Here is an 18,313-nt window from a genome sequence, read left to right as displayed (position 1 = left end):
TCTTGTTTGTCGTCTGACTCGTACCGCCACGAACACGAAGCGGCAGTCCCACCTACGAACACTGTCCGACGAACTATCCGCCTTGCCCTCGCATTCGCGTCCGCTCCCTCTCGCGTTTCGACATCGAGCCGATCGAGCATCGAGCCGATCGAGCGCCATCATTTGGTATGGCATTTTGTCCGGAAAAACGAGCCGTTGTGGCCGCTCTCCTTTTATTTGAGGCCCTATCCTACAGTGAGGATGAAGAGCTGCCAACGAAACGAAGGATGTGGGTTAAGCCCTACCTGCGCCGACACCGGGAGCAGGGCTGCTACGCTAACTTGATGCGTGAGTTAGCGCTAGAAGACGCCGAGGCGTTCCGCTCTTGGATACGCATGGACACCGGAACATTTGAAGAACTGTTGAGGAAGGTGAGACCGCTCATCGAGAAACAAGATACGTCATTCCGCGAAGCCATCCCTGCAGGCGAAAGGCTGGCGATCACGCTGCGATACCTCGCCACTGGTAAGTCATGTAGTAAGAGCGAACCGAAGAATGTTGTTTACGCACAGAGTTTGCTTTTGAACAACATAGTGTTAGTGTCTAAAGTACCGTCCGATGGCGCTCTTGGAGAGCGTTCAAGTGCCATCCGACGACATTCCACTCACGCCTTCAAGTGCCGTCCGAAGGTTGCGCATAAAACGAATTGTCAAAGCGAACTGTTTGCGGCGGGAACGTAGCTTAGCGGGTAAGATATCCGCGTTCGCGGGTTCGATACCCAGTGTAGATTTTCTTTTTTTATTTATTTTTTTCCTCGAACATTTGTTTTGTCGATTTCACGTATATCTGAAAAATTAATCTGGGTCGTATTCAGACATGCACATCGAAACATAAAGGAAAAGACATCAGATCGTCAGGTTTTTTTTTTTTAATTAAAGTTTTGACTCTAAAATTACCCGCAAAAATCAGGAACTCGACGCATCAAGTAGAAACTTGCTTCGAATACTTATTTTATTGGTCAGATTGACGCATTAAAAATTTAAGCTTCGATTGGAAGTACAAACATATTAAAATAAAAATAAAGAACAACAATGTTTCATGTTACTAAATGAGACAGTTTTTATTTTTTATTTTTTTGCACATGGAGTAGAGGCTTAGAATTTTAATGTGTAAATGGGACTAGTAAATTACATATTCGAGGTAACCTTCAACTTGATACATTGAGTCAATCCTCTTTTACTGTCTACAAACAAAGTTACAAGCTAATATTAATGGCCCGTTAAAAATCAGCAACTGTACGTATAAGGTTGAACTTACCTCAAATACATATTTTACTACTCCCACGTATGCGTTCAAATTTCAAGTTTCTACATACAGAAGAAGAAAAAAAATTACACCAATTTGGAGCTTTTTTTTTTGTTTTTTGTTTTGTTTGGAGTGTGCGTGGAGACTTTAAAATTTTTTGCTGGAATCCGGCAAGTATAAGACGTATTCGGGGTAAGTTTCTACCTAATGCGTCGAGTTCCTGATTTTCACAAGCAATTTTACAGTCCAAACTTTATTTTGAAACACGAACGCGGCGGCGTTTGTGAAATAAAATATTGCGGTTTCCGGATGCATCGATTTGATATTCTTTATCATACTGGCAGTGCTAGTTATCGCTCGTGGTATTCATGCACGGTCGACTCTTGTGGAGTAACGTTTGCATGGGAATTTCAAGTCTTCAATTTCTCAATTTTAATAGGAGCCAAGTCACGATTAAGTATTTTAGCACGTGATTGAGGTTTGCGAAAGAAAGCAATTGCAATATTAGGTGAAACACGCTGTACTCTCGTGTTTCATGATGGTATACTTGTTTCTGTGCTGTGCATTTCTGATCTCGGTGCTATCATTTCTTGCTTACAGGGGAAACCTTCGCCTCCATGGGTTTCCAGTTTAGAAGGGGGCATAATACCATTTCCAAGATAGTCCGGGACGTTTGCGTCGCCATCTATGAAGTCTTGGCCCCCGACTACATAAAGGTAGATTTTTCCTACATGATTTGTTGTCAGCATAATGAGAGCAATCCTTACATGCTTCACATTAACTCATTAACCCCTCCATAATTCAGCCAGCAAGACAGAGTTAATGTATCATACTACATATACACTGAACTGCTCTTTCATCTGTACGGAGTAATGCAAATAACAAAATATTACGAATATAAGCTGGCGACGATGCTTTCGAGTTATTCATTACCACATATTTCTACACTAAGTGAAATAAACTAGAGATAATACAAGCTTTTCTTGCATCTAGGCTTCGATAATCGAACCATGGAGTTAAAAAAGTGTGGGTCTGTTCAAACTTCCGAATTTATTAGACTGAGAAATGCCAAAACTGAAACTAGAGGTGCGATGGACAACACTAACACCATTATAGTATTGATGCCGAAGTATTGATCATTCTGTTACATTGTTGCATGCATGTGTAGTGGCCGAGTGGGAACCACACTTGGCTGCCATGCAGAGGTCCCGGGTTCGAATCCCGAAACCGGCAGCAATTTTTTTTATTAACTTGTAAAACATGTCCTAGAAAATTCAAGGCTGTTGTCTTTTGTTCTAGTAGGAATGTCCTAGGGCCAAATGTTCTAGTAGGAATGTTATAGAAAGCGAAGCGGCAATAAAACGAACCCCACATGGTTGTACAGAAACATTCAATCTCCAGCACTCAACCTTGCTGTCACGCCGACAATCGAAGCCTGCGACGCAGTTATTTTCTTTTGTTGTGGGCACAAGTTCACCCCCATTAAAGAATTATTTAATTCAGCTCTTCTTGTCACCAGTTATTTGTGACAATATCTGTCCCTGTTACCTTGCGAATTTTGTCACTTTTTCTGCACATTGATGGAACATACAAGTGGAATATGCAAACACATTAGTTCAGAACGTGCTTGTCGACTTTTTGGCTATGCCATTTAGTAAGTGTCAACTTAGTGAATTCCACTGACTGGATCCAAGAGGCATATCGGTGCTGTTTGATGAAGCTACAGGCATAATATTTCTATATACTTTTTCATGATAACACTCAAGTGAACTTCACGGTTCTTTTGGTAGAAGAAGTAAAGAGTTACTTCTATGTTGCCTCATACTTGACAAACATAATTCCCTATTCCATTCAAGGTGCCATCAACACCAGGCGAGTGGGAGCAAGTTGCCCGAGGCTTCGAAGAAATCTGGCAGTTCCCTCACTGCCTGGGTGCCTTAGATGGGAAGCATGTCACGATCTGCCCACCTCAGGGTACAGGAGCTATGTACCGAAACTACAAGGGTACCTTCAGCATTGTGTTGATGGCCCTTGTGGACTCTGATCTGAAGTTCCTGTACGCTGATGTGGGTAGGAATGGTCGTATGAATGACAGTGGTGTATGGGCTGCCACGGATCTACGGGCACGTATTGACCGGGGCATTGCTGAGTTTCCGAAAGCAGCCCAGCTGCCAAACTCAACGAAGACGGCACCTTTCGTCATCGTGGGGGACGAAGGGTTCGGCATGAAGCCATACCTGATGCGGCCGTTTCCAGCGTCAGAGCTGGAAGATGCCGAAAGGATCTTCAACTATCGGTGAGCTCACAATATGCTGTGATCACTATGCTGCTGTCAGTGCATATTGCCAGTTTACTTGCATTTCCGAGTTACGAGGATAACAATAGCATACCACGGCCAACAACAAAGTGCCATCCATACATACCGTCATGGCTGCCTATGGGAGTGTCTGCCACATTTGTCATCCATGCATTTCATGGGCGTCCTTTTCTGTGTGCTAAACCAAAAAAATGAAAGGCTCCATAAAAACATGGAGTTGAGAGGCCTCCCCAGAGGGCTGGCAGCTTGACAAGAAAAAGCAGCTGCGCTGAAAGAGTGTGTTGTGTGGCCAGCGGCATCATCATATGTATTACCGGCACAAGCAGCGTCGCCAGCCCTCCGTAGTCGGAATCAAAAACGCGCAAATAAACGTCTTTGTCTCTCAGCAATCACCACGTGCAATTGTGTCCCTACGCGTGGTTCACATGTTGTAATTGTCATTTGGTAAGCGAGAGCAATTTCTTCTCTTTTTGCACTGTAAAATTTATAATGACAGACCTCTGTTAGGCTTGAACCACGCTTCACTGAATTCTAGATTGAAACAATTAAGGGATACCTGACAGGCGAAAAAATGGAATTGGTGTTAATAAAGAATACTAGTTTCACATGGGCAGCACATGTGCCCCATCAGAATGCTACGGCTGTATGTCAATCTCGCCAGCAAAATTGCTGAAAGTAACTTTTTCTTATTTGAGCGAAGTTACACGCTGCAAGCACGATGGTGTGCTTTGTTATTTTTATTGTTATCAGCCGAAATGGTATCTTCATTATTTTAATATCCCCTTTGCTGCAAATTTGTTTTCTTAAAATCCCAGACCTGTTGAATTTGTTTGGGGAGTGCAGTGTGGGCCAAGCTGAAGAGAGTTAAGTAGCACAGCCATGGTGATAAGCAATCAGTAAGGGTGTGAATATATTGTCACAAATGATAATTGATTAAGTGATAAATAAAAGATACTGAACATTTAATGTGGCAAACTTGTGCCAGGTAAACAATAGAGGAACAGTAGCGTCTCAAGCGTCGAAGTTGGTGTAACCCCAAGGGTTGAGCGCTGAAGCGAGTCTGACTCGTCAAGGTCCCGTGCAGCTCCTTAGCTTTACTTCGTTTCACGATAACTTGGCGAACCATGGAGGCTACGGCCCCCGTGACCTACTAAGGACGTTGGAGTGAGGCACATGACAGCACGTCACGGTGGCATTCGTGTCACTGCACCAAATGCGAGGCCTGAAGGAACCAGCTGTCGTCTGCTGGCAAAGAGTCGTCCGCTGCGATACCAACCAACTCGGAATGAATGTCTACCGCCGCAACATTGCGTTCCGCTAGAGTAGCGAGGTCTTTGAGAACAGTTCATGAGACAGACATACAGTCAATTTATCTGTGAATCTGTGGCGGGTGCGACATTTTGAGTGGCAGTGGTCGACTACAGGGCTGTGATCGTTCAAACATGTGGCGCTCACTCTCTTCTCCGTGGTCACATGCTATTTCCTGTGGTTTAGACGCAACCACCAAAGGTAATCAGAGTCGTGGGTCATCGAAGGCGCACACTCAATATTAAAAATAAAATAAAAATATGATACTCATTTTTTGTGGCTTTTAAAAAGCTTCAAATATGTTGAATGAAGAATAAAAGTTGCACAGACACGTGACTTCTGCCAACACACTTTGGCTTCCACACACTTTTCCTCTTAATTTCTTCTTCCTCCCCAGTCCAGTTTTGGATTCAGTTTCAAACAGTTGCATTTTTTAACTTTATTAAAAAATATATGTGATGCTGTAGCAAAATATTGATTGGGTAGCTTTTTTGACACCATAATGGATTGCCTAACAAAAAATAAATTTTGGGGGTGTCAGCATCTCTAAGTATTCTTTAAAAGTAACATATCTTCGTCTTTCTTCCGTGTAGTGTAGCGTAGTGTAATGACGCAACTTCAGTTGCCGTTAAAATAAAAAAAAGATGCCTGGAACTACTTTTTGTTGTGTAGGCCGCTGTTGCTGTTGTGGTAACGAGGCCTCCGCAGCCTTGGAGTGCTGTCACATGCCTTGCTCCGATACCCTTATTGGGTCGCGGCGGCTGCAGCCTCCACAGTTCGCCAAGTTATTGTGACACGGAGTATAGTGTGTGTTAGCATCTTAAAAATTCGGCCCAAAAGGTATGAGCGTTCGGGGTGAGGATGAACAGGCATTTTCAAGAACAAGGAAGTTGGACAAAATGATAACAGTTACATCCCGAGCAAGAATAACTACAAATCTTTTAGAAGTCTGTGACCTAGTGTTACTTGCTCGGCCCTGCGCACAGCAATATTGCTGAAAGTCAAATAGCAGAGTGTCATCCACAGCTTCAGCAGTCATCCTAGCAATCAGTGAACCACTGGCATCTTTCTATGTGTGTTCTTTAGGGTAGTGCAACACTCTAGCTAATTTGCCTTTTTTCCTCATTGATTGAACAAGATTACAATCTATTTTACAGGCTTTCCCGGGGACGCCGAATTGTTGAAAACGGCTTCGGCATCCTCCGGAACAGATTCCAAGTCTATGGGGCTCCTCTTCGTCACAAGCCGGACAGAGCGGTGAAGGTTGTGAAGGCGACTATTGCCTTACACAACTACCTTCGGACGAAGAACGGCACGCGGGCAAGGTACACACCACCCGACAGCCTTGATGTTGAAGACGTGCTCACAGGTAAATGCGAAATTAGCTGTTCAACTGGTGTAGATATGTCGCTTTCAATTTTCAATAGTTGCGTAATGTACAACTAGACACATCTCCAGCGTGTTGCTCACAATCAAAATGTGTAGTGCTCTAGCGAGGGTCCCCCAATTCTTCTGGTCAGCAGCCTCGGCAATGCCACTCATTATTATTGCTTGCAGCTATTTCTGAATGTAAACAGCACTATTCGGTGCACTAATGCAAGACTGCAACACATCGAAAGATCTAATGTTACTGTTTAACCGGTTTCACATCCATGAAACATACCGTTGTGGAAAGACGTATGCGTTCCTTCGAATTGAAATGACTATGGCCAAGAGAACAACAGTCAGCTCGTGGCTTTTTTCATTGCAACACAATTTCCCTCCAAAGAGTGTGCCGACCTCTTGCACAGCAATAAGTGCCGTATGGAATAAGTTCCTTATGGCGAATTTGGGTGGTCAGTCGCCGGCAACTTATTTTGCCGGAAAACCGGCAATAGTGTTCCCGTAATCAGTTTCCGGCCGGCGCGCACCGTTCGGGTGGTGGTTCTCCGGCAAGCAACGGCAACTTTCCGGCGCTTTTTCGGCCCGAGCTCCAAACGGCCGGGCCAGCAGGCGCCAGTCTGTATCCAGTGTCGTTACTTCTGAAATGGGAGAGAAGGTCAGTGAGAAAAAAATGAACGAAAGAATTAAACTGATCTGAAGTCACTTCAGCAGCCACTGCTCAAGTCAATCCAAGCCGTTGGAGCATGGGTGACGGCAGCAATAGCCTCTTGCTAGCAGTGTCGCGCGAACAGGAGGCGAGGTAAACGCCACTGTCTGGCGTTTCGTGTTCGGGCGCTGAGGGTCACGTGGTGTGCCGCCAGCGCGTTTCTGGTTGCCGGTTCCGCCGGCTCAGTCTCGCCAGCGATTGACTACCCGAATTTGCTATTATTTAGGAATTCTGCAATGCATGGCGTGCAAGAAAAATGCAAAGAAAGCAAGATGTGCAGAGCCGTATGTAAACGTAGCTGGTCATGCCACATTTGAACTTAACAGCCCATCTAAAGCAACACCATTATAAGCAAGCTGCTTGTGCCATTCTAGTTCTGCTGTAGCTGGACAATACTTGTTGGCTTGTATGTGAACATTCCTTGCTATATTGGTGTCGTGCCATGCACTCCTTGCTCTCCTTCACATTTTGTGCAGCCGTTTTTTCCTGGCAGCGCTCATGCCTTGCAAATGCTTGGCATCAGATAAACTCTACTCCACAGCCTCATAGCATTCGTGGTTCTTTTGTGAGGGTCTTTGCAACTTGTAGTAAAGACTCGGTTAATCTCTAATACTGCTAGTTGGTGGTGAATGCGTTAAAAAAATATTAATTTTCATTTCACTTGTTTCAGTCACTGTACGTCAAGGCAGCTGGAGAAAGGGTGTGAACGACAAAGCAGTCTTCCCCCTGGAGCGCATTGGTGGCAGACAACCAGACGACGCCAAGGCTGTTCGTGAGGTCTTCAGAGACTACTTCATGAATGAAGGCCAGGTTTCTTGGCAGTGGAAGGTGCTGGAGTAACGGTATGTCATGTTTGTATGCAGGAACGAAGTAGCATCCATTAAAACAGTTGTTGGGGTATTACGACATTACTCAGGTCCGCTGAAGCCGTCATTATCTGCAACCCAAGACATTGTAGGTAAACACTGAAAAAAAAGGACACCTATACCGACTTCATTTTGCATGTGTCCCTCTTTTCATGTAGATTTTTTTGTCTATACATAGTCAGGCATATCTAAGTATGACTGCTGATTCCAAGCTCGACTGCGTCCTTACTATTGTTTTCGCTTAATTTTGGTTGCTAATAAGATATATAACATCTCCAACAGGCCATCTGTATAGCCAAACAGTTGAGTATAATGTATAAAAATTTAGGTGTTGTAGCTTTCAAGAAGTTTGTTGCTCTCCGAAAGCAGAAAAGTAAAAGAAAAGGCTGCCCGAACTGCAAGACATACCATTCTATTTATTTCCATCGAAGATAAGCGCATGCGCTCAAGCCCACCGTCTGAATTCACTCATGTGCGATCCTGCGATCTTAATAATCTTAAACCATTTCGAAATAATCCAACAGTTTTCTCATCCTACTTGCTAGCTGGTTAGAGACAAAACAAAATGGAAGAATAAGTTTTTACGGTGTTTTGTTGGTTTGTCTACATGCATTAGAATGGCAATCTGGGCTAGTTGGTTCATGATAACTTTCAGGGCGCCGAAAATACACAAGGACAAGATACAAGAAAGGAGACGTGAACAAGGCGCACTCGCAACTAGCGTTTATGAAAAAACCACTCTCTTATATACTCATGGAAAACAACACAGTCATACTACACAGTCATACTACACAGTCATACTACACAGTCATACTACACAGTCATACTACACAGTCATACTACGTCCGGTGTAGCCCCCTTCGTAGAAAAGTGTGCTCTTTTGCCGATAGTGACACAGACGTGTCACTAATGCAGTCCTTGCCCTTTTCTTTTATTTCGAAGGCCTCGTGCAGCTCCCTCGATATCCGATCGGCGTATCTGGCCAAACAGGAGGTAACTGTGCTTGGAGGTAACTGTGCTTGGAGACGTAACACTGCCTAAGCAAATCAAGGACTGCTTGGATAAAGGGCCGAAGTACAGCCAGGAACCGTGCATGAATCCCGTTTTAAAGCTGTCGCTGATCAGATGGATGGGAGACAAAGCCAAACCCGAAGACAGAGAAAGGTGTGTAGCCGATGGCGTGGATGTCCTGCAACGCCTTGAGGGCAAAACGACTAGGAAGTTCAAGACCAACACCATCGTCGACCACTTTTTGGAGCACAACCTCAAGCTCCTCACTTCGGACAAAGAAGGAGGCTTCGTGGTCCTGCCTGAAGCCCTCTACAAGACCAAAGCAAGGGAAGCCATCCAGAAGAACTTCAAACGAGTGAGACCAGGCCCACTAGCCAAGGTGAAATCCCGCGCCATTGAAATGTGTGGTGCATTGGAACTAACGGGACTGCTAAAGAGTGCCAAGTCCAGTAAGAACCTTCAACTTGACATTTTCTTCACCGCGAAAACACACAAGACAGATATCCCCTTCAGGGCTATTGTCACGGAGAGGGGGTCATGGCAGGCTCATGTTGCCAGCTACCTTAGCAAGTATCTGACCTTGCTGGAATTGCATGATCCGTTTTTTGCGCGAAATTCAGACTGCATTATCGAATACCTGAGTGATGAAGAACACGGCATGCGCAGCGCTTTTTCGATCGACGTTGTAGATCTGTTTTATTCGATTGAGCACAAGCCCCTGTTTGAGTCTGTCAGAGAGTGCATTGAACGAAACGGTGTTCTACCGTTCCAAGCCTCTTGTGGCATTTCCGTTGATCATTTTTTGGAACTTTTGGCATTTTACCTAGAGAGCATGTTTGTCCCTTTTGAGGAAAGAGATGTATGTGCAGAAGAGGGGAATATGCATCGGGTCTTGTGTTGCGCCGATACTGTCCAATATTTTTTTAAGTGTGTGCGGAAGAAAGATTGCCGAGAGGTTGGGCGACGCGAACCGGTGTCGCATCTTCAGATATGTGGACGACTTTCTTGTCCTCGGTAGACCCGCTGACGCACCGAGCTGCGGGGTTGAAGAAGTGCTTGACATTTTTAGGTCATGCGGGGATGGGTTGTCGTTCACACATGAAGAGCCAGTGAACGGGCATATACAGTTCTTGGACCTTAGGCTAAGTCTTGAAGAAAATCACATATGCTGGACATATGAGCCACGCTCTAAGAAGGGTATCCTTCCGTTCAGCTCGGCCCATTCGAAAGTTGTAAAAAGAGGAATTGCATCTAGTTGTCTCGAGGCGTCACTAAGAAGATCGTGTGCACACACCGCTCAAGCGAGCTTCACGAGACAGGCAGCGAGGTTGCAAAAAGCGGGCTACCCGCAGAGAGTTCTGGTGGATGTAGCGGACACCCTAATAAAAAAGTTCAAAGGCACACGGAGGCAGCCCCGTGAAAGAGCAGCAGTGAGGCCGGTGGTAATCCCCTATGTACACTCACTAACCCACAATCTTAAAAAGGTTGCTGATAGGTACGATGTGCCTATTGTGTTCTCCGCACCAAACAAACTATCGAGACTGTGTCGCAGAATCAACAATCCCCGTGAGTCAGCAGATCCTTGCAATACGAAGCACCGCAACAGGTACACGGAATGTGCTACGGGCGTCATATACGAAATCCCCATGTCATGCGGAGCATCGTACATTGGCCAAACGGGCAGATGCTTTAATGATCGCGCCCGCGAACATGCTGCGGCTACACGGGCTACCCCGTCGGGACACCTCGCCACGCACTGCAGCCGTTGCTCCTGCACACCGTCATTTAGTGACACGAGGTGTTTGGCCAGATACGCCGATCGGATATCGAGGGAGCTGCACGAGGCCTTCGAAATAAAAGAAAAGGGCAAGGACTGCATTAGTGACACGTCTGTGTCACTATCGGCAAAAGAGCACACTTTTCTACGAAGGGGGCTACACCGGACGTAGTATGACTGTGTAGTATGACTGTGTAGTATGACTGTGTAGTATGACTGTGTAGTATGACTGTGTTGTTTTCCATGAGTATATAAGAGAGTGGTTTTTTCATAAACGCTAGTTGCGAGTGCGCCTTGTTCACGTCTCCTTTCTTGTATCTTGTCCTTGTGTATTTTCGGCGCCCTGAAAGTTATCATGAACCAACTAGCCCAGATTGCCATTCTAATGCAGTACATTTCTTTTACATCGGGCTCTGTTCTATGTTCTACCACCACCTACCATACAGTGTATCCCCTTATTAACTTAATTGCGATAGAGTGCTGCCGCGCCAGGCAATACAGCTATGCCATCCGGCACGGATGCTACCCGCGCGAAGTCGTCGCCCTCTTCAACGGAGCACAACCTTCGACTGGCCATGCCAAGAGGATATGCAGGATCCTGAGATCGGAGTCTTGGAAGCAGGTGGGAAGGTACAGAGACGTCCTAAGGATCAAGTGCCACGCCCTCAGTGTGAAAGAGAGCAGCGCTGAAAGAAACTACAAACTCCACCTCCGGACAGCAGCCCAGTACACGGAGGTCTTCTGGCAGCAAACAAGAATGAGGCTGGCGAAGAATACCAGACGCAACGAAGGTGGGCAGCAGGAGGTAACTGTGCTTGGAGACGTAACACTGCCTAAGCAAATCAAGGACTGCTTGGATAAAGGGCCGAAGTACAGCCAGGAACCGTGCATGAATCCCGTTTTAAAGCTGTCGCTGATCAGATGGATGGGAGACAAAGCCAAACCCGAAGACAGAGAAAGGTGTGTAGCCGATGGCGTGGATGTCCTGCAACGCCTTGAGGGCAAAACGACTAGGAAGTTCAAGACCAACACCATCGTCGACCACTTTTTGGAGCACAACCTCAAGCTCCTCACTTCGGACAAAGAAGGAGGCTTCGTGGTCCTGCCTGAAGCCCTCTACAAGACCAAAGCAAGGGAAGCCATCCAGAAGAACTTCAAACGAGTGAGACCAGGCCCACTAGCCAAGGTGAAATCCCGCGCCATTGAAATGTGTGGTGCATTGGAACTAACGGGACTGCTAAAGAGTGCCAAGTCCAGTAAGAACCTTCAACTTGACATTTTCTTCACCGCGAAAACACACAAGACAGATATCCCCTTCAGGGCTATTGTCACGGAGAGGGGGTCATGGCAGGCTCATGTTGCCAGCTACCTTAGCAAGTATCTGACCTTGCTGGAATTGCATGATCCGTTTTTTGCGCGAAATTCAGACTGCATTATCGAATACCTGAGTGATGAAGAACACGGCATGCGCAGCGCTTTTTCGATCGACGTTGTAGATCTGTTTTATTCGATTGAGCACAAGCCCCTGTTTGAGTCTGTCAGAGAGTGCATTGAACGAAACGGTGTTCTACCGTTCCAAGCCTCTTGTGGCATTTCCGTTGATCATTTTTTGGAACTTTTGGCATTTTACCTAGAGAGCATGTTTGTCCCTTTTGAGGGAGAGATGTATGTGCAGAAGAGGGGAATATGCATCGGGTCTTGTGTTGCGCCGATACTGTCCAATATTTTTTTAAGTGTGTGCGGAAGAAAGATTGCCGAGAGGTTGGGCGACGCGAACCGGTGTCGCATCTTCAGATATGTGGACGACTTTCTTGTCCTCGGCAGACCCGCTGACGCACCGAGCTGCGGGGTTGAAGAAGTGCTTGACATTTTTAGGTCATGCGGGGATGGGTTGTCGTTCACACATGAAGAGCCAGTGAACGGGCATATACAGTTCTTGGACCTTAGGCTAAGTCTTGAAGAAAATCACATATGCTGGACATATGAGCCACGCTCTAAGAAGGGTATCCTTCCGTTCAGCTCGGCCCATTCGAAAGTTGTAAAAAGAGGAATTGCATCTAGTTGTCTCGAGGCGTCACTAAGAAGATCGTGTGCACACACCGCTCAAGCGAGCTTCACGAGACAGGCAGCGAGGTTGCAAAAAGCGGGCTACCCGCAGAGAGTTCTTGTGGATGTAGCGGACACCCTAATAAAAAAGTTCAAAGGCACACGGAGGCAGCCCCGTGAAAGAGCAGCAGTGAGGCCGGTGGTAATCCCCTATGTACACTCACTAACCCACAATCTTAAAAAGGTTGCTGATAGGTACGATGTGCCTATTGTGTTCTCCGCACCAAACAAACTATCGAGACTGTGTCGCAGAATCAACAATCCCCGTGAGTCAGCAGATCCTTGCAATACGAAGCACCGCAACAGGTACACGGAATGTGCTACGGGCGTCATATACGAAATCCCCATGTCATGCGGAGCATCGTACATTGGCCAAACGGGCAGATGCTTTAATGATCGCGCCCGCGAACATGCTGCGGCTACACGGGCTACCCCGTCGGGACACCTCGCCACGCACTGCAGCCGTTGCTCCTGCACACCGTCATTTAGTGACACGAGGTTTTTGGCCAGATACGCCGATCGGATATCGAGGGAGCTGCACGAGGCCTTCGAAATAAAAGAAAAGGGCAAGGACTGCATTAGTGACACGTCTGTGTCACTATCGGCAAAAGAGCACACTTTTCTACGAAGGGGGCTACACCGGACATAGTATGACTGTGTAGTATGACTGTGTAGTATGACTGTGTAGTATGACTGTGTAGTATGACTGTGTAGTATGACTGTGTAGTATGACTGTGTTGTTTTCCATGAGTATATAAGAGAGTGTTTTTTTCATAAACGCTAGTTGCGAGTGCGCCTTGTTCACGTCTCCTTTCTTGTATCTTGTCCTTGTGTATTTTCGGCGCCCTGAAAGTTGTCTACATGGTGTGCGAATATAGGCATCGCAGCTAGAGGAGGCCAATTTAGTGCCACAAAGTACCATAGCAGCACACCTGCTTGGCTTATACATCAGCCTAGCAAGTGTGCTACTGTACTTAGGGTACTACTAGTTTGTGAAAGCTCACCCAATACCAGCCCAATTTGAAACCACAGAGTTGCATAGAAACTTGTTAGTGCTGTTTTTAACTCTTCGGGCCCCATCAGGCAGTTCTGACAACAATGAACTTCTACTGTACACGAAGAACCACAAATTATTTATGATCCTTGAAGTGTGTGCAATGTTGGATCCTACACCAACTGAACAGGGTGGCTAGTGTGTCCGCAGCAGAGTTGATAGCAGCAACACCAACCAAAACTAGAGACACGACACTCCAGCATATGAAACAAGTTTAAAGGGATGCTGAACCGATATTTGAAATCTCATAATTATTGCCTGAGCGGGCTTCACGGGATGGTACTGTACCTAAAAACGATTGAACCGATATTTGAAATCTCATAATTATAGCCCGAGCGGGCTTTACGGGATGGTACTGTACCTAAAAACGATATTCAATCAGGCGGATGGGGCCCGAATTATTGTATTTCTTTGAACTAAGAGTGAATCCTCGGCTGGAAGCCGCCGGCGCGAGCGAGTCCTTCTGAGAGCAGGCGTAACAGAACTGACGTGCGCATTCTCGGTGCCATCTGCGCCCCTGGTGCCTCCGCGCATTCTCCTCGTTCGTTGGTGCTCCCCTTGATTCTTCGCTCGGCGGCTGTTTTCTAAGCAACCGGTACTAACAATAACAAATGCCACCCGGCTTAGCGCCTGGCTTGGCTCTGTCTGTCTTTTGAGGCGAATGAGAATGCGCACGTCACGAAGCGAGCTTTCCACGACGCTCACCAGGGGTCGCGTAAAATTGTATTTTTCGTGTTTATTCAATTTTATACGCCTTCTTGCTCAAAACAACGTAATTTAGAAGTAAAGGACAGGCTATGTATGCCATTGCGACCAAGAATTTCCACCCAAAAATTTCGGTTCAGCATCCCTTTAACACTGTAGCTGTGAAAATGCAACATGCAACATGCACACAGTTGGCCTGTGCACACAAAAAAACAGAAAAAAAAGAAAACTATTTGACAAGGGCGAGGAGCCTGACAATGTGGCAGTTTGTTGTCCGGTTTTAGTCTCCAGACTTATTCGAGCTAAATCTGCTACACTGTGCCCAGTGATTGCAGGGACTGAAGGCTTGCACTGAAGAACAGAATGATGCTTGGTTCAATTCCCACTCCTGCTTGTTACAATAAGGACGAGCATGGCACGAGCATGCGGTTCTGTTGTCACTCCACGATACATGATAAAGACCCCCCAGGTTAGCAGTTGTAGCACAGAACCAGTGTCATCATATTTTAAAGGTGGACTCGCCTTATGTTGTGTAAACACTTGACACGTCCAATTTGCCTTGCTTTTGCCTGTGAATGGGCTATCTCTATCTGGAAGGGGAGTTGTCCCTGTGCACGGAGAAAAGTTCTTTGCTAAGCATGCGCAAAGCTCATTATCTTGCAGTAGAATTTGATATATTGTCTTGCTGTGTGCTTTTTCTGCACCGGCAGTTTACAGCTTTGCTGTAGACTGCCCGTGTCCTCTCCCTCAGCCCATTTGACTGTTTAGCCCGAGCACGTTTGTGCAGCAGTGCAGAAGGCACAAGCACTAAAACAGAAAAGTACCTAGTGTGGGCACGGGTGGGTCCACCTCAGAGCTTATCACAAATGTGCATGTTCTGCTGAGTACCTTTTTTCAGCACCGCACACAACCAGTGAGAAAGTGTGGGGCATTCTGGAACAAAAAAACCATATAAAGCTCAAACTGAAACTTTTAATTTTCTCCTTCAGGCACCACGACCAAACTGGCTGCGATTGAGTTCTCCACCATGATTCTGTGGGCGGCCAGCATGGCCATCTGCCTGTCCGCACCCCTTGGTATGCTGCGGGCGCAGCACTCCATCATAACGCCGAAGCTTCTGCACTCGTCCGGCTGCGGCGGCTCCTTGGCAGCGTTCAAGCTGTCGACAGCTGCCTGCAGCAGCACCGCCCTGTTCGGTGCCGCCTCCTCCGTGCGGCGGCAGTTCTTCTTGGAGGGTGGAGGCGCTGACTGCACAGCTTCTTCACTCGGCTCATAAATCAGCTCGAGGCTATCATCCTGCACATCATTTTTTATCCCACTTCTTGTATTATTTGGTGTTTTCTCTTTTATTCTCGTATTCGCAAGCTCTAAAGTACACATGCATATTTGAAACCAGAAGCCTGACAAAGAAAGCTTTTCATGAGAACAATTGAGTGTGTGTAACGAATGTATCGCAAATTATCAATTACGAAAGCTAAGGTATACAGAGGTAATTCATTTGGCGAGAAAGGATCCCCTGAAATTTCTATGGAGCACAGATGCAATCATTCCATATTCCAGTTTGTTGGCTGGAACAGTGATAATCTCTATAAACTGCCTTTTTTTTAAAGAACTTTTTTGTCATTGTTTGAGTGTGAGCCGTGACCTGTAGATTTGGCACATCTGCTGAAGCCAACACTTGTGTTGCCCATGCAACTATGTGCTAAGGAATTATTAAGGGTAAAGGTGCTCATCCTGTTAGAGTCAATTATTGGGCGATGCCTTGAATGAAGTGGCACAGATATGTGTTCTGAATTGTGTTGCTCCTTCCCGATTAAAAGAAGGTCCCTCCAAAATGGGCACTTACCACTTCCTCCTGGGAGGTCTCGAGTGTCGACTCGCTTTGGGCTTCAGGAGCCCCAGCCGACAAGAACCTCATTTTCTTGTAGTGCGCCCACTTTGGAACAAAGATGTCATCGGCCCCAGCACCAGAGCGGCTCGAATCCTTGACCTTGCGGTTTTCCCTCTGGTACTGGGACCGCATATTTGCCCATTTGTTCTTCACTTTTTCCACTGCAATGCAATAAAACAAAATATTCACACTCCATATATCTTGCCACCTCGTTTTATGCTGTTGAGTGTTTCAAGCCATGTTTAAACTACTTGTTAGAACTATCAAAGTATCAAAATGTATACAAATGCTACAATTGTGTCACCATATTTCATTCGCTGACATTGTAAATTGTCGACCAAACTGGACGAATAAATGTGGTTTAGTGTAAATTGGACTCGTGGTCATATTCAGTTATGTGCACTCCGGAGGCGCGCGTACAGGCGAGTCGCAGCGGTGGCGCGATAGCTTTTCGGTCACAAAATTGCGTAATTAAATGCGCGTGAAGTTACAGTGATTCTGAGCAGCTGCAGCCGCTACCGCATCGCGATCAAATCGCGAGTGCTGTCAAACAAGCGATTTAATCGCACTGCGATCGCGATGAGATCGCGCATGCGGCTACCTTCTTGCTAGCGCTCGCCAGCGCAGTAAACAACTTCAAACAATCTCGAATACAGTACTTTAGTTCGAGCGTGAAAGAAGGCTGAATGGTGCGTAGATGTTTCAACTCCGGACGTTTTAATCGCAGAAAACACAACCAATGAGTACATACCGTTGCCGTCGAAGCCCAGGGCGATGGCAATATCTCTGAACGCCTTTTCTTTCGTTGTCTTCTTGTGATAGGATGGGTGGGTCACATCCCATATTAGTGGCCGGTCTTCTACCATTTGAATCAACGTCGCTTCGAGCGCCGAGTCGAACTCTGGTGTGGCTGACGCTGGGGCTCCCATCTCCAATCCTCGTGGTTATATCAGTTATATCGATCGCGCACAAAGAACGCTTCGGATTTATTTTGGTGTCGATGGTCATGAGGGATTCGCGGAAGTAAACAACGACAAAAAATATTAGCCGGAACTGTATATTAAACATCAACACATAAATAATTACCTCTTCTTTAGCCGTGTTTGTCGGCGCGTAATTCTCCATCTAGCAAAACGGGAAGGCTGCGTCGCCCGACTCGGTTTGTCTGTGTATTTTGCCGTGTTTTGTTGCCGATTTCAGTCCCACCAGGAAACAAGTTTCCTTGTTCCCGTGTTCTGCGTCGTGTCCACCAGGTGGGACGGCGGACTCCGACAAACAGGCTGTCCGTCGGTGTCGTCTGTCGCTCGTTGTCGTGTGTCGCTGTCGTTTGTTGCTGTCTGTCGCTCTAGTGGGACGCGGCTATACCAGTCTGCCAGGCTTTGTCAGTATAGAGGAAGCTATGCCTATGCGTGCAAACACGTGCAGGACGCGCATGAAGATAGATTTGGCAGGCCTGTTAGAGCACGTGCGTGCACACAGGAAGAGGAACATGACGGTGGTCATATGTCCTGTTTGGAATCGTCCATATACAGCGCACTGATGCTCTTATTCCCTTTAGTCTTGATAGTGAGGGCCTCATAAATCTCTCGTGTTCCGGTTCTGATATCGCTTGAGGACCTTTCGTCTGACTAAACATTGGGAAGCATTCGCAGAGTCTCACGTGTACAGCCAGGTGTCCAGCCGGTGTCGACCTGAGCGAAAGGCCGTCGCATCGGGGATATCCGACATCATCCGAGAGCCCCGGCTGCGTGGCAGAATAAACAGCTCAGCTCCACCTGAGAGGGAGCCCGCCGAAGAGTGAGAGAGACGAGTTGGGACCTGCAGGCTGCAGCGGCCGGGGTGAACGCGAAACTCGACCGCTTCCAAGAAGGCGATGTAATCGATCAGATGAAGAAATTATATATG

General features: G+C 46.6%; 1 protein-coding gene across 1 annotated transcript; it reads left to right on the top strand.

Moving 5' to 3' along the window:
* The first annotated feature begins 254 nt into the window (after positions 1–254).
* On the top strand, positions 255–15,543 carry LOC121837623 (protein ALP1-like). Its single transcript, XM_042293313.1, has 6 exons — positions 255–504; positions 1,885–2,000; positions 3,141–3,580; positions 6,067–6,278; positions 7,669–7,840; positions 15,507–15,543. The coding sequence occupies exons 1-5, from the start codon at positions 267–269 to the stop codon at positions 7,836–7,838; spliced, it is 1,176 nt and encodes a 391-aa protein (XP_042149247.1). The 5' UTR covers positions 255–266; the 3' UTR covers positions 7,839–7,840; positions 15,507–15,543.
* The last annotated feature ends 2,770 nt before the right edge of the window (positions 15,544–18,313 follow it).

The sequence above is a fragment of the Ixodes scapularis genome, unplaced genomic scaffold, assembly GCF_016920785.2.
Source record: "Ixodes scapularis isolate PalLabHiFi unplaced genomic scaffold, ASM1692078v2 PGA_scaffold4__175_contigs__length_147842914, whole genome shotgun sequence".
NCBI classification, from domain to species: Eukaryota; Metazoa; Arthropoda; class Arachnida; order Ixodida; family Ixodidae; genus Ixodes; species Ixodes scapularis.
This window is presented reverse-complemented; position numbering and strand designations above follow the sequence as displayed.